General features: G+C 41.3%; 1 protein-coding gene across 1 annotated transcript in view; it reads right to left on the bottom strand.

The window, feature by feature from the left end:
* The window catches only part of LOC117549778 (citron Rho-interacting kinase-like), a gene marked incomplete at its 3' end in the record, with an annotated part of 96,322 nt that overhangs the window by 21,812 nt on the left and 51,528 nt on the right, over positions 1-22,982 (bottom strand). Inside the window, 4 exon segments of the mRNA XM_034221850.1 lie at positions 1,029-1,164; positions 3,784-3,977; positions 7,780-7,977; positions 18,338-18,391. Of these exon segments, the coding sequence (XP_034077741.1) occupies positions 1,029-1,164; positions 3,784-3,977; positions 7,780-7,977; positions 18,338-18,391 (582 nt within the window).

Genomic DNA, 22,982 nt, shown 5'->3' with positions numbered 1-22,982 from the left:
TGAACTCAAATACCTGTACTTTCTACTTCTTACATGTTGAACTCAAATACCTGTACTTTCTACTTCTTACATGTTGAACTCAAATACCTGTACTTTCTACTTCTTACATGTTGAACACAAATACCTGTACTTTCTACTTCTTACATGTTGAACTCATACCTGTACTTTCTACTTCTTACATGTTGAACTCAAATACCTGTACTTTCTACTTCTTACATGTTGAACTCAAATACCTGTACTTTCTTCTTACTACATGTTGAACTCAAATACCTGTACTTTCTACTTCTTACATGTTGAACCCAAATACCTGTACTTTCTACTTCTTACATGTTGAACTCAAATACCTGTACTTTCTACTTCTTACATGTTGAACCCAAATACCTGTACTTTCTACTTCTCACATGTTGAACTCAAATACCTGTACTTTCTACTTCTCACATGTTGAACACAAATACCTGTACTTTCTACTTCTTACATGTTGAACCCAAATACCTGTACTTTCTACTTCTTACATGTTGAACTCAAATACCTGTACTTTCTACTTCTTACATGTTGAACTCAAATACCTGTACTTTCTACTTCTTACATGTTGAACACAAATACCTGTACTTTCTACTTCTCTCATTTCCCAAACAGCTGGTTCCTTTAGTCTGAATGTGTGTTTGATGCGTGATCATTAGTCATTGCCTATTGATTTGAACACGATCCGTGTATCCATCATTTCCTGGTCTTCTCTAAAGAAGAGGGACCAATGGAAACGTTGTCATGTTGCCGTTGTTCAGCATGGAAACATTCATTAGCTAACAATGACATTATTGTTCTATTAATATAAAGGGAGGTCAGGTACTCTTTAAAACAGCTGCTAGTTATGGGTACTTTTTACTGAAGTACATTTCAAAGCCTCTTTACTTTCACTTGAGTAAAGAAGTTTAGTCAGTACTTCTACTTTCACCAGAGTACTTGAGTAAAGGGTGTGTGCACTTTTGCCATCTCTGTATATATATATCCGTCAGAGTGAAAAAGCTTACGGTGTCGGTGAGGCTCTCAGCCTGGATCTTCTGGTCTTTGAGCGCCTGCTGCAGGGCCACGATCTCCGCTTGGTGCTCCTTCACCGCCTGCTCCACCGCCAGACGAGACTCCGAGCTGCGCTGCTCTGAACGAAGCCTGGAGCGTGAAACATAAATACATTGTTTATAAAGTTACTTTAAAGAAGCCTTATTAGGTTTTGGGCGGTTTTCCCTTTCCGGTAGCGTGTTATAGGTGTTAGCATGTAAATGGTCTGCAAATCCCTGTGTGCCCTCCAGAGGTAGTGTATAGTTCCCCAAAAACACCTTCATTGGACTTTTTTTACTTCCGGGAACATAATGACATCACTATGGAACACTCGCTACTGGATAGGCTAAGGGACGGCACATATCTAAGAGGTTCACCAATCATGAATTGAGAATAGATCCGACCCGCATCTTCTTTGTTTTACCCAGAACCGAACCCGAAAAAAAATGTTTGAAAAAATACCAAATACGAATCACTTTTTTTGCTGGTCACCCGTCGGGTACCCGCCCCGATGCAGGACTCTGGTCTGTAGCTGTAAATGCTAATGAGCTGCTGCTGGCCACGCCCCTCTGAGAGATGATTGGTTAAAAATAACACAATGGTGCTCTAGGAGGAGATTCAGGTGATAAGGGGGGGGGGGGGGGGGGGGGGGGGGGGGGGGGGGGTTACCTTGGTTGCTGATTGGCTAACGGTTACACAAGACAACACATCGCCATAAAGTGGCCAAAATCTGATCAGCTCATTTTCAGACAGGTTTTAACTTTTTATATAAATGGATCAGGACAAAAAGAGAGAGAATCTTTGTTCCTGAAACTTTCAGAGTCTCTTTCCACAGAGGGGACACATGTTGATGTAGAAGAGACATGAAGAAGAGGGGACACATGTTGATGTAGAAGAGACATGAAGAAGAGGGGACACATGTTGATGTAGAAGAGACATGAAGAAGAGGGGACACATGTTGATGTAGAAGAGACATGAAGAAGAGGGGACACATGTTGATGTAGAAGAGACATGGAGAAGAGGGGACACATGTTGATGTAGAAGAGACATGAAGAAGAGGGGACACATGTTGATGTAGAAGAGACATGAAGAAGAGGGGACACATGTTGATGTAGAAGAGACATGGAGAAGAGGGGACACATGTTGATGTAGAAGAGACATGAAGAAGAGGGGACACATGTTGATGTAGAAGAGACATGAAGAAGAGGGGACACATGTTGATGTAGAAGAGACATGAAGAAGAGGGGACACATGTTGATGTAGAAGAGACATGGAGAAGAGGGGACACATGTTGATGTAGAAGAGACATGACAAAGTGGATTTTGCATAATAGGCGACCTTTAAAATAGTCACAAAACCCAATTTCCCCCTGTGATAAACTAAGTATTCTGCAGCCTTTCCAGGTATTTCTGCAACTTCTCCTTCGTTTTAGTCTAAAAACCTTATTAATATGCTTTTCGTGTACACAGTTCTCATCACACGCCTTCTGCCAACACCAACTCAGAAAATAATTTCATATAGTTCCCAGAATACCTTTTGAGAAAGCCTGGAGAATATTGCCAAACTTGTTGCATTCAGTGTGTGGGCGGAGGGAGCTGATCCAACACTGATAGCAACAGCAACATCCACAGCAAAGAAATTAAGATATTTCTCCTGCCTTTACAAATAAAATCATAACCCTTTCTCACATTTCTTAAGGTTTAAATTACATAATGGATTACTGTACACACTATATGTGCTCTGACGTCGATTAATCTTTCAGTTTGACTAAACTCTGAACTCTGCCCCTTTTGAACTGATGTGCTTTATTTACTTCTTAAATTATGTTTCTCGTTTTTTTTTTTTGTTTTTTTTTTTTTTTTAAATGGTGTTTGTTGATGTTGTTTGTTCTTTTGTTCTCTCTGTACAAAGCAAGATCACCTTGGGAAAATACAAATTCATTCATACATCTCCCACGTGGCAGCAAAACTAAATGTTTTAGTTTTGTCCAGTAAATCTCAGTGAAAATAAAACTCAACACCAAATGGACTTACTAACCTACAAACCATCCAACCAACTTGCGTAACTACTTCCATCCATCCGACATCCAAACCACCAAACAACCATCCATACATCAACCCAACCGACCTAACTTTCGATTCAATCTACCGACATACTGTCCATCTATTCCATCCATCCATCCATCTATCAAACAAAACCAAACAAACAAACAACCATTTATCCATCCATCTATTCATGAATCCATCTAACCATCCCTACATCCATAAGCCAACCATCCATCTATCCAACCAACCAACCAACCAACCAACCAACCAACCAACCAACCAACAATACAACCGTCCATTTATAAATCCATCCATCCATTTATAAATCCATCCATTCATCCATCCATCCATCTATCCATCCATCCATCCAACCAACATACCTACCAACCAACCAACCAACCAACCAACAATACAACCATCCATTTATAAATCCATCCATTCATCCATCCATCCATCTATCCATCCATCCAACCAACCAACATACCTACCAACCAACCAACCAACCAACCATCCACATATTCATCCATGCATTTAACTAACTAACTAACCAACCAACCAACCAACCAACCAACCAACCAACCAACCATCCCTCTGTCTCCAACCTACTGTACATACCTTCTTATTTATTTTCATACGTTAAATTAAATGTAGTCTATAAATGTCATTAATAGTGGACGTGAGTAACCTGTTCTGTTTCTCAGTGTCCAGCAGTCTCTGGATGTCTCTGGTTCTCCTCTCCGCCTGGTTCTTCTCGTCCTCCAGAGTCGACCTCCAGGCTTCCCACTGCCTCTCCTTCTCCAGCAGCTCGTCGTTCAGGGTCTCCAGCTCCAGCACCTGCTCCTCCAGCATCGTGCAGGTGGTCTTCAGGGTCACCAGGTTCTGAGGCAAAACAGGGTTTATATAAGAAATACCTTTTATACCCAAACTGTACCAAGTAAATATATCAAGTCAGTCATTGACAGCAATAAACACAGCTTTATAAAGGAGAGAAAGGATGTCATATATATTCATGGGACAAACATCCCTCTAATATTAAAAAATACTCAACATGTTAAGCACAATATATTGCTAAGAAATATAAATAAATAAGAGTACAAAAATACCACACTTATAAAATGGACTGACCAATTGAATTAGCAGTGACAATATTAAAGGAAAAAAAGTAGACCTACGGAAATTACATTGAGTGACGATAATATTAATGAATACATCAATACAACCAATACAAAAATATATACAACGGAAAACTAATAATACAATACATAAATAAATAAATACAAATTATTAATAACATATAAAGTGGAAACACACCAGGCCCCTGAATTTCCATTATATTCCTTTCAGACATTTTATTAAATATAAGTTTATGAATAAAAAGTGTTTTATGTGCAAATTATCTGAGGGAGAAACCCTTCACTTGACCCTTGATTATTTTGTTGGTCTTTTCTCAGCACATTAAGCGGGGGGCTTAACATGTGCTGAGAAAAGTAAAATAATACTAAACTAAATAATCAATTTTCAAATATTTACTTTACGGAATTTTGGTATCACAGCCTCAAATAAACACTAGTTTATTGACTGTGTGTGTTTTCAGGAGAGTATTTTAATTAAAGGTTTTGTACTGTAACCAACCAGCCAACCGACAATATCCATATCCAATCCATCCATCCATCCATCCGTCCATATAGATATCCATCCATCCATCCATCCATCCATCCGTCCATATAGATATCCATCCATCCATCCATCCATCCGTCCATATAGATATCCATCCATCCATCCATCCATCCATCCATCCGTCCATATAGATATCATCCATCCATCCATCCATCCATCCATCCATCCATCCATCCGTCCATATAGATATCCATCCATCCATCCATCCATCCATCCATCCATCCATCCATCCATCCATCCGTCCATATAGATATCCATCCATCCATCCATCCATCCATCCATCCATCCATCCGTCCATATAGATATCCATCCATCCATCCATCCATCCGTCCATATAGATATCCATCCATCCATCCATCCATCCATCCATCCGTCCATATAGATATCCATCCATCCATCCATCCATCCATCCATCCATCCATCCATCCATCCATCCATCCGTCCATATAGATATCCATCCATCCATCCATCTGTCCATATAGATATCCATCCATCCATCCATCCATCCATCCATCCATCCGTCCATATAGATATCCATCCATCCATCCATCCATCCATCCATATAGATATCATTACAAATATATCATAAATAAAGCCAACAGGGATTTTGAATAATATTCTAATTAGGATATTTACCTTCAGTTTAAAGAACAACTCCTAAACTGTAATTATAAAACCAGCCCTGGTGCTCCTGTGGATTTATTTACATGCATATCTGGGCACAGCGCATTTTGTTATGCACATGCATACACAAAGTGTTTTACAACGCCGCGATTTAGACAGAGCGGTGGGGATAAATATAGCACCGCGGCCTCTGAAGTCCAACGCTTCACAGCTGACACGACCTGGGAGTGATGGGGATGACACATCCCTCCCACACATCCCTCGTCTATGACTTCCATCGCTGGTTACACAACCAGCAGGACACCCACACACAGATCCTCCCACAGGGCAACACACACACACACACACACACACAAACAAAACCTCCTCTCTTTGTTTCTCTCTGCAGCCAGCATACAGCTCGTAACATTACAGCCATGTTCGCAGGGTGTCTGCTGCGTGATTTACACTTAAGACTGTCAGGAGGGAGGTGTGCAGATCAGCTGTCAGAGGTAGAGCGGAGATATCACATAATGTGGGGAAGTGGAAACCTGGTGTCTGACGGGCGGTGAGTGGGAAGCAGGGGGAAAGAACTTTCTCTATCTCAGAAAACTGTGGCTTCTTCTTTTTCAAAAGTGTATTGAATCTTTCATAGAACAAGGAAATAATTGTTGTCACACTGCATTAAAAAAAACACTTCCCCAGGGTCCTGGCAAAGACATTATAAGGCATGGTTTGCATAACAAAACAGTACATCAGCAATTGAATGGAAATAGTGTTTGGACTACTGATTTTGGGCAAACTATTTTCTGTGTCCAGAAACTTTCCCAACGAGTATCGTCATCATTTCCATCGCCTTCCATCATAGTAAGCATAGCCTCGTAGGACGCAGCCTCAACCATTGCATTGCCGACCAATTCCTTCGAGTCCGGAGACTTGTCTGTTTTCCAACGTCTCAAGATAATTCTAGAAGCGGTCATCAAACCAATCATGATAACAGAAAATGCACTATTTGAAATATGTGTATTTATTCTTCAACATCTTCAACCTCATTCAAAAATGTAACCATGGCCTATAGTGATTGGTTCAGAGCATAGCTGTGAACTGTGATAAACAAACTGGTTTAAAAATAAGCCTTTTGATTTCCCCCACAATTTATTAGAAAATGTGATGTTTGAAAAGTTGCAAAAATACAGAAAAGCTATTTACCAGCGTTTCCTTGAACTGGTTGTTCACAGCAGAGTCAGAAGTAGGTACTAGACAACCATACGCAAGGCTTTCATTGTGAAGTCAACAAAGGGTAAGAACTGTGTATTGCAAACAAAACAAGATGGAGTGCTCCTAAAACATCGACAAGATCAACATGGACTTTAAGAATGATTCAAAAAATGAAATGTGTGTCAGCTTAGATATTATAGTTTCATACTGTCTGGGCAATATAAATATATATCTGCGCTAACAGCTGGCTTCGTCATGTGCTGGCTACGTCAGAATTGATTCAATGAAGGCGTTTCTCTGCATCCTATTTAGCCATTAACAAACATTTCCACTAAGGCTGTATCCATAGGTAAAAAGCAGTGGGGTGTTTGCATTAGTATTCAGATCCAAGACACATTTGTACAGCTTCTTCCGTGGCCTATGCTTCACCAGTTCATTAAGTGTCATGAAAATTAATGTCCAAAAATATGCTTGTATGTTAGCAACAAATGCAAATCAATTCATCCTTCATGCCAAATATGAAGAACTTCCCTCCAGGTGTTTTTAGAGATATCATGTTCACCAACATGGGATGGATGGACTCTTAACATAGTGCTCTAAGCGGCAGAGGCACCATTTAACAAACTACTTGTTGTACACACACACACATACACATACACACATACACATACACACATACACACACCATGTATACATCACTTCAGGGGACATTACATTGACTTACATGCATTTCCTGGAGACTTATCCTAACCTTAACCATAACCAACACATGCCTAACCCTAACCCTAACCAAGTCTTCACACTAAAATTAATGATTCCCCTTATGGGGACCTCCAATTTGTCCCCATAAGGGAGGCGAGTCCCCACACGTGACTATGTAAACAGATGTAGGTCCCCACAAGTATAGTAATGATAGGCCACACACACACACACACACACACACACACACACACACACACACACACACACCACACACACACACACACACACACACACACACACACACACACACACACACACCACACACACACACACACACACACACACACACACACACACACACACACCCACACACACACACACACACCACATCACACACACACCACACACACACACACACACACACACACAACACACCACACACACACACACACACACACACACACACACACAGCCCCCGTACCTGTTTCTGGTTGTTGAGGTGCATCTCGCGGTCGGCCACCTCCCTCCTCAGCCGGTCCACGTCCTGGCCGAGGTGCAGCCGGTCCTCCCGCTCGTCTGAAGCCTCGTCCAGCTGCTTGGAGAGGTAGAAGTTCTGCCGGTTCAGCTCGGCGTTATCCTGCGTCAGCGCCGTCAGCTGCTCCTCCAGATCTGTGATCACCTGCAGGATGGACACACATTATCTCAGGATCAAATCAAGTCGAAAGTCAACTTTGTTGTCATTCTTTCAGTTTGTGTGGACAGACAGAGAGATCGAAATACCGTTTCACACAATAGAAAAATACAAATATATATTAAAATATGTATAAAATCACAAACAAATGGGAAACTGAACAGTGACCGAGGTATAATACAGATCACAACAATCAGACGAAGCCCGAAACATTAAAAACTGTCACGATCTGTCTTTATGGTGTTTTGTCTTGTCTAGATCTGTTTTTGGTTTTCTGTCTGCGTTGTGTCTTGTCTAGATCTGTTTTTGGTTTTCTGTCTGCGTTGTGTCTTGTTTAGATCTGTCTGTGGTTCCCTGTCGTTAGTTTCCCTGGTGTGTCTGATTACCCGATTGTGTTCACCTGGTGTCCCTGTGTTATCTCCTCCCTCCTCACCTGTGTCTTGTTTGTGTGATTAGTCTTGTGTGTATTTAAGTTCTGGTTTTTCTGTCTGTCTTTGTCGGTTCGTCTTGTGTCATGACTAGTTTGTCGGTGAGTGTTCTGTTTTGTCTTTGTTTATATCCCTAGCCTTGAAATAAAGGAATGTTCACGTTAATCTGCATTTGGGTCCTACCTGCTTCACACACCGTAACAAAATACGATGTTTAGCAACTCCTTTGATAAAAAGGGGATCACAGCATCTTGATAAGTTATTGTACTTAACGTTGTTTCGGATTGTACGGACAATTTAAGTTAATGCAATGTTTTGAATAATTTGTACGGCAGTGAAATTGACCTCTTTTATCTGCTAGTTAAAAGACAGGAAAATAAACAAGGCACCCAAAATATATAGTATATCACTTAAAACAAACATAATAAACAATAATCAGGGTTCCTTCATTAAATTCAACCCTTTAGGATTGTTTCCTTTGGGTTTGTCTCACCAAATGGTTACTGAAAGTGAAATAATGAAGTCTTAAATACTTACTGTAATGCATACAAGAGATACATACCCTGTTCCCCTTCTAAATAAAGTACATGTTTGTCACAGACGACACGTAGACTGCAAAAGGGTCTGGAAAAGGATTCTCTAACCTTTACGTTAATGTACATTTTATACAATTTGCAGGCATAATAAAAAGAGCATAATGCACTGAATGTGTGCGACAATCATTTCAATAGGCTGCTTCAGGAAAGGTTCTTGCTTCAAGGTTGTGGTTTTGTTCAGTGCAACAGCCCTTCCCCTGCAGAAGGTCTCTCTGACAGCTTGTGATCATCATTTCCCCGCTTGCAGATACATCTTTTCATTAGATAGATCTAAGGTTAGCCCTAACCCTCTGACCCCAGGTTATTTACACGCAGATAAAGGTCTCTCTTTTCATTCTGCGTATTGTTTCTCATCCTCACAAGTCGGCCACTCCACTGCTGCATGAATACATGAAGCAGATATCTGGGTTAGTGATATAATGCAGAGATCATCCCAGTGTAATGTCTCCAGCCGAGCAGCCAGCCAATCATCTCATCAGTCTGTTCCTCCAATCAGCCCTCAGACTCCTGTCTAATCACAATCATAATAGATTACATTTGTATAGCGCCTTTCAAGGAACCCAAGGCCGCTTTACACGGGGAACAAACAAACAAGAAGGGCAAATAATAAAGTAACATTTGAATGAATAGCAGCGAGACGAGGGTTAAAGACTCTCGTGGGAAACATGTCTAAGGCAAGGCAAGTTTATTTATACCGCACCTTTCAACACAAGGCAATTCAAAGCGCTTTACAAAAAGACATTAAGAGCATTAAGAACCATATTATAAAATGGCATTTAAAAACACGCATTGAAAAGCAAAGATAATAAAACAAGAATAACTATTGGAGCCATTTTTTGTGTTGATAATAAATGTATTATTTCCTAATTAATTTAGATCTTAATATATTGTTTCAATTTAGGAATTAGTATTGAATTAAATATTCTGAGAATAATTTGGATTTATTGTGATCAATCAGCTGTTATATTTCATTTCATTTGTATTTGTTCCGCTCACGGTACGCAAAACCCAATGTACAATAATTGCCAACAAAACATGTCTCTACAAACACACTATAGAGAGGCGAAGCCCCTCCCCTTTCCGGGGGACTTCCATGGGACCTTACTTTGGATTGTATGTATTGAAGTCAATGGAGAGAGAAAGATTATCTTTCCATCCCGTTTGAATTGTGCCACGAATTACACATATGATGTTTGTCAATTTAAAAGATAATTTTGCAAGTCAAAAAAATAAATATGTGTCGTAAAACTGTGAAGTAACAATTTGTGTGAAACCGCTCAATGACCTACATCTCCCATCTCGCACCACACACCCAGACGGCCGTCACGTTGAAACATTTCACTTCTTTCTTTCAGAATGAGGCGGAAAGTATTAAAAGAGGTAAAAATCACTGCAAGTCTGGGCACGTTGAGAGCTGTGCACACACAAGGGGAGTTAGTCGGTTCCGTGAGAGCCAGCATGCGGGACCGGGACTCTGGGATTTGTAGTCTCTTATATTTCAACTGTTTTCCGACAAACTGGGACTTTTTTTACACGGAAATGATCTTTTAAATTGACAAACATCATGTGTGTAATTCGTGGCACAATTCAAACGGGATCGAAAGATAATCTTTCTCTCTCCATTGACTTCAATACATACTTTTTCAGAAATAAGGTCCCATGGGGGAAGCAGAAGGGCGGGACTTCGCCTCTCTATTGAGCGAAAAGGAGCAGGGAGAAGAAAACAATCTGATATGACCTTTTCTAAAAGAAATGTAAATAAATAGAAATAGATGGTCTGATGGTTTTTTTTCACAGCCTAACATAACAGTATCTTAGGATACTAAGAGAAACACAAAAAACACTTATTTCCCACTTGACGGTTAACGGAAAGAAATAAAACATAACATTCCTATATAAGGAAGGGGTGGGACTGAGCCTCAGGCTGGATCCGCCAAAGGAAGGCAAATAAATCAGCGCCTACAGAGTTTTATTTGGACTGTTTTTAACGTGTGAGTCAAGAAGCGGAGCCGTGTTAATGTGGCACACTTTTAAATATCCTACAAGAATGAGCAACGACAATAACAAAGGAACATGAATACAAGTTACAGAGCAGTGTGAGATGTGAATAGTTCAATTAAAAGCAGCGGCAAAAAGAAAAGTCTCCAGCCTGGATTTGAAAGTAGTAAGAGTCGCAGCGGACCGGCAGGTTTCTGGGAGCTTGTTCCAGATGTTTGGAGCATAGTAACTGAACGTCTCCGTGCACAACTTCCATGTGGCGTAGGGGGGAAGAGGCAAAGCTTTTAAGCCCGTGAATGAGCAGCTACATACCGAAGGCGGGGCGAGGAAGTGATGCTCCGGGAAAATGTCTGTCATTTGAATCTGAACAGCAGCAGCTTTAAAGAAAGTCACATCGGGGCGTTGCATCCTGCTCAATACAAACGGCTCAATGGATGGAAGAGAAGGATGAAAGGAATATGAAAAGGTTAGAAAAGTGTCAAAAGAACTATCATTTCACGGGAAGACTAGGTGTGGAGGAATGTGAGAATCTGGTTAGGGATATTATCAAATATCTGGAACAAACTCCCAGAAACCTGCAGGTCTGCTGCAACTCTGACTGCTTTTAAATCCAGGCTGAAGACTTTCTTTTTGCCGCTGCTTTTAATTTAATTTAATTGATTGATGTGGATAATATGCTGCATGTATTTAATATTTCTCTCTTAATCCAGTCTAAAACACTTACTGTAATGCATACGAGTAACAACAACTTCTACATACTGATATACACCTGAACATCAGCAGGAGAGGACTCTTTAAAGTAGAGACACTACATACTGATATACACCTGAACATCAGCAGGAGAGGACTCTTTAAAGTAGAGACTACATACTGATATACACCTGAACATCAGCAGGAGAGGACTCTTTAAAGTAGAGACACTACATACTGATATACACCTGAACATCAGCAGGAGAGGACTCTTTAAAGTAGAGACACGACATACTGATATACACCTGAACATCAGCAGGAGAGGACTCTTTAAAGTAGAGACACTACATACTGATATACACCTGAACATCAGCAGGAAAGGACTCTTTAAAGTAGAGACACTACATACTGATATACACCTGAACATCAGCAGGAGAGGACTCTTTAAAGTAGAGACACTACATACTGATATACACCTGAACATCAGCAGGAGAGGACTCTTTAAAGTAGAGACACTACATACTGATATACACCTGAACATCAGCAGGAGAGGACTCTTTAAAGTAGAGACAACTACATACTGATATACACCTGAACATCAGCAGGAGAGGACTCTGTAAAGTAGAGACACTACATACTGATATACACCTGAACATCAGCAGGAGAGGACTCTTTAAAGTAGAGACACTACATACTGATATACACCTGAACATCAGCAGGAGAGGACTCTTTAAAGTAGAGACACTACATACTGATATACACCTGAACATCAGCAGGAGAGGACTCTTTAAAGTAGAGACACTACATACTGATATACACCTGAACATCAGCAGGAGAGGACTCTTTAAAGTAGAGACACTACATACTGATATACACCTGAACATCAGCAGGAGAGGACTCTTTAAAGTAGAGACACTACCTACTGATATACACCTGAACATCAGCAGGAGAGGACTCATTAAAGTAGAGACACTACATACTAATATACACCTGAACATCAGCAGGAGAGGACTCTTTAAAGTAGAGACACTACATACTGATATACACCTGAACATCAGCAGGAGAGGACTCTTAAAGTAGAGACACTACATACTGATATACACCTGAACATCAGCAGGAGAGGACTCTTTAAAGTAGAGACACTACATACTGATATACACCTGAACATCAGCAGGAGAGGACTCTTTAAAGTAGAGACACTACATACTGATATACACCTGAACATCAGCAGGAGAGGACTCATTAAAGTAGAGACACTACATACTGATATACACCTGAAACATCAGCAGGAGAGGACTCTTTAAAGTAAGAGACACTACATACTGATATACACCTGAACATCAGCAGGAGAGGACTCTTTAAAGTAGAGACACTACATACTGATATACACCTGAGCATCAGCAGGAGAGGACTCTTAAAGTAGAGACACTACATACTGATATACACCTGAACATCAGCAGGAGAGGACTCTTTAAAGTAGAGACACTACATACTGATATACACCTGAACATCAGCAGGAGAGGACTCATTAAAGTAGAGACACTACATACTGATATACACCTGAACATCAGCAGGAGAGGACTCTTTAAAGTAGAGACACTACATACTGATATACACCTGAACATCAGCAGGAGAGGACTCTTTAAAGTAGAGACACTACATACTGATATACACCTGAACATCAGCAGGAGAGGACTCTTTAAAGTAGAGACACTACATACTGATATACACCTGAACATCAGCAGGAGAGGACTCTTTAAAGTAGAGACACTACATACTGATATACACCTGAACATCAGCAGGAGAGGACTCTTTAAAGTAGAGACACTACATACTGATATACACCTGAACATCAGCAGGAGAGGACTCTTTAAAGTAGAGACACTACATACTGATATACACCTGAACATCAGCAGGAGAGGACTCTTTAAAGTAGAGACACTACATACTGATATACACCTGAACATCAGCAGGAGAGGACTCTTTAAAGTAGAGACACTACATACTGATATACACCTGAACATCAGCAGGAGAGGACTCTTTAAAGTAGAGACACTACATACTGATATACACCTGAACATCAGCAGGAGAGGACTCTTTAAAGTAGAGACACTACATACTGATATACACCTGAACATCAGCAGGAGAGGACTCTTTAAAGTAGAGACACTACATACTGATATACACCTGAACATCAGCAGGAGAGGACTCTTTAAAGTAGAGACACTACATACTGATATACAACCTGAACATCAGCAGGAGAGGACTCTTTAAAGTAGAGACCTACTACATACTGATATACACCTAAACATCATCAGGAGAGGACATCTTTAAAGTAGAGACACTACTACATACTGATATACACCTGAACATCAGCAGGAGAGGACTCTTTAAGTAGAGACACTACATACTGATATACACCTGAACATCAGCAGGAGAGGACTCTTTAAAGTAGAGACACTACATACTGATATACACCTGAACAGCAGCAGGAGAGGACTCTTTAAAGTAGAGACACTAACATACTGATATACAACCTGAACATCAGCAGGAGAGGACTCTTTAAAGTAGAGACACTACATACTGATATACACCTAACATCAGCAGGAGAGGACTCTTTAAAGTAGAGACTACTACATACTGGATATACACCTGAACATCAGCAGGAGAGGACTCTTTAAAGTAGAGACACTACATACTGATATACACCTGAAACATCAGCAGGAGAGGACTCTTTAAGTAGAGACACTAATACTGATATACACCTGACAAGCAGCAGGAGAGGACTCTTTAAAGTAGAGACACTACATACTGATATACACCTGAACATCAGCAGGAGAGGACTCTTAAAGTAGAGGACACTACATACTGATATACACCTGAACATCAGCAGGAGAGGACTCTTTAAAGTAGAGACACTACATACTGATATACACCTGAACATCAGCAGGAGAGGACTCTTTAAAGTAGAGACACTACATACTGATATACACCTGAACATCAGCAGGAGAGGACTCTTTAAAGTAGAGACACTACATACTGATATACACCTGGAACATCAGCAGGAGAGGACTCTTTAAAGTAGATACACTACATACTGATATACACCTGAACATCAGCAGGAGAGGACTCTTTAAAGTAGAGACAACTACATACTGATATACACCTGAACATCAGCAGGAGAGGACTCTTTAAAGTAGAGACACTACATACTGATATACACCTGAACATCAGCAGGAGAGGACTCTTTAAAGTAGAGACACTACATACTGATATACACCTGAACATCAGCAGGAGAGGACTCTTTAAAGTAGAGGCACTACATACTGATATACACCCTGAACATCAGCAGGAGAGGACTCTTTAAAGTAGAGACACTACATACTGATATACACCTGAACATCATCAGGAGAGGACTCTTTAAAGTAGAGACACTACATACTGATATACACCTGAACATCAGCAGGAGAGGACTCTTTAAAGTAGAGACACTACATACTGATATACACCTGAACATCAGCAGGAGAGGACTCTTTAAAGTAGAGACAACTACATACTGATATACACCTGAACATCAGCAGGAGAGGACTCTTTAAAGTAGAGACACTACATACTGATATACACCTGAACATCAGCAGGAGAGGACTCTTTAAAGTAGAGACACTACATACGATATACACCTGAACATCAGCAGGAGAGGACTCTTTAAAGTAGAGACACTACATACTGATATACACCTGAACATCAGCAGGAGAGGACTCTTTAAAGTAGAGACACTACATACTGATATACACCTGAACATCAGCAGGAGAGGACTCTTTAAAGTAGAGACACTACATACTGATTACACCTGAACATCAGCAGGAGAGGACTCTTTAAAGTAGAGACACTACATACTGATATACACCTGAACATCAGCAGGAGAGGACTCTTTAAAGTAGAGACACTACATACTGATATACACCTGAACATCAGCAGGAGAGGACTCTTTAAAGTAGAGACACTACATACTGATATACACCTGAACATCAACAGGAGAGGACTCTTTAAAGTAGAGACACTACATACTGATATACACCTGGACATCAGCAGGAGAGGACTCTTTAAAGTAGATACACTACATACTAATATACACCTGAACATCAGCAGGAGAGGACTCTTTAAAGTAGAGACACTACATACTGATATACACCTGAACATCAGCAGGAGAGGACTCTTTAAAGTAGAGACACTACATACTGATATACACCTGAACATCAGCAGGAGAGGACTCTTTAAAGTGAGTAGGATATGTCCTCGTTGGCCCTTGCTGCAGACCGGCTGTCTTTCTGTCAACAGACAGACTAACGGATGAACCAACACAGCAACATCTTTGCAGCAGGGCAGAAATAGAAAGACTCATTTCTATCTGTGCAGATTATAGAGATGGTTGGCCAGCTGAATGCATGGACAGAGCTTCCTGAACAGTTTGTGAGTGGGAGGATCTCAGAAGTAGGACACTGGCAGAAATGAAGACCATAATGATGTCTATTCAAGGTAAATGAGTTTGAAGGAACTCAAATTCCTTTAACGTGACAACATCACCTCCTCAAGGTTAGTGGGGCACTAATAATAATATAATAATAGTTACAGTATGAATAGTCTAGGGACTGAGAAAACTGTACACATGTCAGTGTGCTTGAACCTTACCTGTGTAGCAACAAAAATAAAGTTACTTAGAAAAACATTTGGGATTAAAACATACTTAAACACAGCTCTCATTGCAAAATAAACACATTTGAAGGGATACTAAACAACACATTTACTTTTAACTGTTTAATAAACTGTATTTTATTGGACTTGATGGACTGTGAGATGCTTTGCTATCTAATTAAAAACAGTTAAAGTTGAGTACAAGACAACAAAAAGCACGTCAACAAATCCTGTCACTGATCCTCCTGGGCTTCTGTTGGCAATGAACGCTCACAGAGTTGTTAATTTGCACAAATGGTGTTGTGAAAACAAAGCAATTCAATTGGGAATTGAAGTGCTACTTGGGTACAAAAAAAGAGTCTATTTGGAACAGTATTTCTCACCCAGCTCGACTGGATTCTCAATCATTGCTTTGTTAAGAAAGGTTATAGATAGTACCTGTTATATTTTTAGTACCAATTAAGCTGAGGCTCCAAGCTAACTGAGGAAATAAAAACACTGATGACAAAAAATCGTCACCAGCGCTCCGTGGAACATCCCGGAAAAAACCTGCAGCTTTAATTCGCAAACTACCACTAAACACTTTTTACACTTAAAGAACATTTAAAAAGCAAATAGCAGCTAGCAAAAGTGTGTCGTATACCACGTGATAGAGCGCAGTGTTGTTTACGCACAGCCAGCCACTGATTACCTTCATCAGATCTGATAAACAGCTGCAGTCTAAACTCTGCACACATCATCGCGGGTATTACTTCAGATTCTGCTTTTATGATGAAAGGTGGGGTAAGTTTGAGAAACCGGCTCGAGATACACTTTTTGTTCAATGAATATCTGAAGTGCTTTGACAACAAATCCATACAAATATCATCTGTGGAAGCCGCAGTACTGTAAAAAGCTCGACCAATCATCTGAGCCGGCCCGGCTAAAGTAACTGGATGGCCTACCTGCCTGTCAGCCTTCCATCTGTGCACAAACTTATCTCGTGCCCTCATTGGTCATGTGCGCGTTCGTGTGTGTTGGAGGAGGGGCTCTGTGAGGAAGTGGCAGATTTGTTCCGGCTGTGTATTTTCAAATTCTAGCGATCTCGAGCTGGTTTCTCCACAATGACCTACCCCACCTTGAAGGAGACGTCCGGTCACCATGGTGCGTCATATAGTCTCTTTCCGACATGGAAAAGTTACGTTTTGGGCACAGCTGTAGTGCCAATAGATGTGTGTGTATTGACAACAGTGGACTTGATCACGTACAATATGCAGCATGTGTACGGCCGCTTACGTGAACTGCAAATAATGTTTTTCTGCAGAGAGAAAAGTCCAGGAGTTTCTCCGGCAGCACTACACACTGAAATGCAGTAATCTGAACTCATGATACTATCAAAGATATCTTTACTAGGGAAGTAACAACCACATTTTTGCTAAGCTCTGTTGCCTCTAAGTGTGCAACTTAAATGGTGATGTTCAAAAGGAAAAACACATAATTACATGCATGCCCTGGACTACCGGCCATTCTGTCATTCTCAAGAACAAACGCAGAGTGCCAATCCGCCCCTGATCCATGGTCCTACTTATTACACGATAACCACAAAGAGCACCAAAGGAAAATCTAAAAATGTCACATTAAATCACTTAATTTCCCCCATTCATGATATTCTTTACGAAAAACCAATATCTAATATAGGCTCTACAGTTTAGAATATAATACTGTGCTTATCTTTGACCACAAATGATCCTGGATGAAAAGGAATAAGAAGTCTAAAATCACAGGAAGTCACTTATATATTATTATTATGATGATTATACATATTGTCCTAATGAAGCCTGATTTACCCAGGAGTGACAGACACACATATGGACGGAGATATTGCGGCAGCTTTAGGTTGGGATGTGTGACGATGTGTGAAGAAAGTGAAGCTGTGTGTTAGTGGAAAGAGAGAGAGCAGCTTACCGCACAGCTGTCTCTCAAGACGTCAAACTTGCGTTGAATCTCGTCTCTGTGAGCCTGCAGGAAACAACAAGAGAGAAGAAGAGTTAACAGCCGAGGAGACGTCACCTTCACTCAGAGAGAAGATCTCACATATCTTATATATATATCATATAATATCAGTGTGTTTATATGTATGTATTTGTGTCTAGATATTGAGCTTTAGCAATACTGTATGTAACTATGGTCATGGCAATAAAGCTATAGAATTTAAATTGAATTGAGAAGACGGTATTTGATCGGGAAAATCTCAAACACATTGAAGTCGTTACAGTCATAATGTCCCTTCAGATGACTTTACTGTCCATTACGTTTACAGAGAATGGAAATGTGTCTTTAAATGACATCTTAAAGTCCTAAAGTGACTAATAATAAAAGTGCTGAGTGGATTGTTCTTCCACTGGCGTGTCGTCCATTAAAATCTGACGTCAGAGCATGAAACACTAGTATTAGAAATCAATAATGAAAAAGTGTATAAAAGAAAGGCTGTATAAAATGTCTTAAGGGACCCAAAGGTAGAAACAGGCTGTATGACGAGTCAGAACTGCTGAACAGACTTAAAACAGTGCTTGATTAAAAGGCAGAGGCACCTTCATTCAATTCAATCAGGAGAGACTTCCTTTTGTTTAAAGAACATTTATTGACACATGTCATATGATAAATGTTAAAGGTCCCATGTCGTGCTTTTCTGATTATTACCCGTCCCCTTGTTGTTATGAAGCTTCTGCATGTAAACGGTCTGCAGAGTCACAAACCCTCAAAGTACACCCTGTCGCGAGTAAAACTCTAACACAGAGAAGACCTGTCTGTGCTGCCCCAGAACGCCTCGTTGGAGATTTATCTTTTTTCATTGTTTACTTCCAAATGGACCAATCCTCGGAGCTCCTCACACACCAGGATCCCTTGGCTAACTAACAGGGAGTCCCATTGACTTGCATAGAGCTCCCTGAACGCTGGTAATAGACGAGTTGGGATGGCGGAGAAATTGTCTCCGCAGACCCATTCTCACAGCGTTGCAAACCTTTTTCTTTCTCAATATCAAGCCACACTTATTGTTTTTACTTCGGCTGTGAGTGTGTGTGTGTGCTCAGGATGAGTTTCGCTTGTTCTCGCTGCATCGCCGACCCGGAAACCTGTCCGCTCTTTGCAGCAGCTCGCAGCAGCAACGAGCCTCGCAACGAGCCTCGCAACGAGCCTCGCAACGAGCCTTGCAACGTCCCGACCAATCAGAGCACACTGGGCTCACAGGGGGGGGGGGGGGGGGGGCAGGAGCTCCAACAAGCCGTTTAGGACAGAGAGTGAATACACATGCTATACAGAGATGCTGTATGAGAAACCAATGTGAGTTTGGAACATTGAACAGTATAAATCTATTTTAGACCTCAACAATGGAAATATGATCAGTAGAAATGGCCATGCCATGGGACCTTTAAGTCTTTGGCGATTAGACCCCGATCCTGAAATCGTATATCTAAAGGGGGAAATGCAGCCGTGAGCATCTAGGGAACCCCCCGGGGTCTAGACACTGGTGATGATGCTGAAGATCTGGATGGGATGAAAGGAGATGGGATGAAGAGGGGATGTGATGAGGTCTTTGGATTAGCTCTCCTGGCACTGGATATGATGAAAGGAGGTGGATGCGGAGGAGGCGGATGGGGAGGAGGCGGATGGGGAGGAGGTGGATGGGGAGGAGGCGGATGGGGAGGAGGCGGATGGGGAGGAGGCGGGCGGCAGCATGAACATCTGGAATCACAGCTGACTGCAGGAGAGAGGAGAACCATTTTAAAGTTTGGCTGCTGCACGGTGATTGGCTGCTGGGTACCCAGTCTTCCTGAAAGAACTTGCACTGAGCTTCATTTATCATCATCCAGACAAGCCTACAAGGATTTTGGCTTGTTTTTAAATATGTTTTATATACAGTATAAAGAATATGCAAAGTCCTCAAATTGAGGGATATCTTTTGTGTTTAGAGTAACGGCGTAGTCTTGTGTAATATTTATTTAGTTTGTTTGCGTTATAGATAAGTCTTTTAACATTTATTATTTCTTAAAGTACTTTATTTTCAATTGTTTTGTATTGTTCTTGAGCGAATCAATATCTGTCCTATCCTATGTTTCACCCTTATTGCTGTTTCTGCTAAGACACCGGAGTTCCTTTACGGGGTTAATATAGGCTTATCTATCCATCCATCTTTTCTTAAATCTATTGAGGGGACTTGTTTTATTAGAAATATCCTACTTTTCTTTAAAAAAATAAATATTATTATTAGTCAATTTATTGAAAATGTTAGAAACAAAAAAACAATAATAATAATAACAAAGAGAACCAAAAAAAAAAATTCAAACGATTCCCAAATAGTTTCCGTGATGTTCAAAAGGGACAAGAAGAAGCTTAATTTAAATGCCAACCATCTTGCGTTAGGTCATACCCCCCTTCCCATACTATTTTCGGTCAAAATTGACTGGTGTGTTTTGCATAGTGATATCTCTGGAACCCCTTGTCCAATTTTGATGGTTGATATCTCATTTGAACCGTCAAAGCAAGTAGAATCAAGGGGTGACAGACAGAATGACACCAGGGGGGAATTTCATGTTATAATTGTGCAGTAAGTTCAAAGTAAAGCTTACTGTACATTAGTGTATATTATAAAAATGCTTGCCATGTAGGCTGGAGATGGAAATGCTTTAGTTAGTGTTGTAGCTGAGATTCTTCCCGTTCCAATGATGTATGGGATGTATTGATTTGAAACAAGCAAGTCAGTGTTTCATTGTGTACTTGGTCCGGACCCACTGGTGGGCCCATCAAGTTCAGCATTCACTGCATTCACTGTAATGAATATAAAATAAGACTGATACTGTTTTCCTCAATGAACATTTAGAGAAAAATAAATATTCAGGGCTCTTCTCCCTCAGGAGACTCTTCCTCAGGGGCCTCTCCCTCAGGGGCCTCTCCCTCAGGGGCCTCTTCCTCAGGGGCTTCTCCCACAGGGGCCTCTTCCTCAGGGGCCTCTCCCTCAGGGGCCTCTTCCTCAGGGGCCTCTCCCTCAGGGGCCTCTCCCTCAGGGGACTCTTCCTCAGGGGCCTCTCCCTCAGGGGCCTCTCCCTCAGGGGCCTCTCCCTCAGGGGCCTCTCCCTCAGGGGCCTCTTCCTGGTCTGTTGACTGTTGGTCAGGCTCATAGTCTGGATCGCTGTTGTCTTCCATTTCTGAGACATCGTCCTCTATCTCTGGTTCAATCTCCTCTTCATCTGGTTCAAAACATTTGTCCAGAGCCTCTCTGACAGAAAATCGCCTAATCGGTCGCCTACTCATTGTGTCAATGAGTCAAATGTGAGCAAGGCACAAATATAACTGCATGAGAGCCAGTAAGGGAGGCGCATTTACTGCGAGACACTGAGAGGTTTTTCTTTCTCAAGGGGCACAGAGCTCGCACCTGTGAGAAGGTATGATACATTGTATCATCCAGCGCGAGAAAGTGAGAGGTTCCCGTAACTTAAAGCACATTGTTTTGTCTGGAAGGTGTGGGGGGACATAAGGACAAGAAATATGTGTGTGTGTGTGTGTGTGTGTGTGTGTGTGTGTGTGTGTGTGTGTGTGTGTGTGTGTGTGTGTGTGTGTGTGTGTGTGTGTGTGTGTGTGTGTGTGTGTGTGTGTGTGTGTGTGTGTGTGTGTATCGAGGTGTTTTCCATCTGCAGGATGAGCATAATACACTCATACCCATTCATTTCCTATGGCAGTCAATTCTGACCGAAAACATCATGGGTGTTTCACTGTTGAATAAAGATCAATGCAAGTGATGATCATCAATTGAATATGTTCAGAGGCCTAGTGTGGAGGATAACATAAGCAGGGGTGCACATAACCTTTTTGCCCTGGTTCTCAAAGGAGCACCTGGAGATGTTGCTTGGTGCGCATCCTTAAAATGAAATAAACCGGACCTTTTGAGGGGTACTTGACTTTATAAACGGGGGGGGGGGAGGTGCGCTAGTGAGCACGCTCATGGACTGTTCACCGGAGCCTCGCAGCAGGAAGCAGACCCTTCACGTGGTATTTTTGATCTTTCCAATCCAGGCGAGAGATCTCTCTCCCCCGCCTGCTTGCGAGGGGGCGGGGCAGTTTACACACACGCAGCTGCTACATGCAGCAACACACACATACATACACACACACACACACACACACACACACACACACACACACACACACACACACACACACACACACAGAGGAGATGGCGGAGAGAACGCGCTCCCAGGTGGTTAAACTTTACCCGTGTCGATGTGGACAATGCTCGTTACCTAAAGTGCAATAAGAGTTCAGCATGTAAGGGCGGTAACACGAGCAATTTGTCTAAACATTTATCAAAAGTGCTCCACATCCAGACGGAGGAATGCACCGGGTTCGACTGTCTTTCTAGCAGCTCTGCAGCCCCATCCACGAGTAACGTTTCCACGTCAGGTGTTATGTATGCTAGCAGCAACACACAGAGTTAACTCCATGATACAAACATGGGTTAATGATGAGAGGAAACTGAGGTATTTATTTTGTTAAAGTTTCATCTATTCTGTTCACAGTTCTGTCATCAGATTATTTAATACGATTTGTTAAAACA

This window comes from Gymnodraco acuticeps, unplaced genomic scaffold (assembly GCF_902827175.1).
Source record: "Gymnodraco acuticeps unplaced genomic scaffold, fGymAcu1.1, whole genome shotgun sequence".
In the NCBI taxonomy this organism is placed as follows: domain Eukaryota; kingdom Metazoa; phylum Chordata; class Actinopteri; order Perciformes; family Bathydraconidae; genus Gymnodraco; species Gymnodraco acuticeps.
Note: the sequence above shows the minus strand (reverse complement) of the source record. Positions and strands in the feature narration are given on the sequence as shown.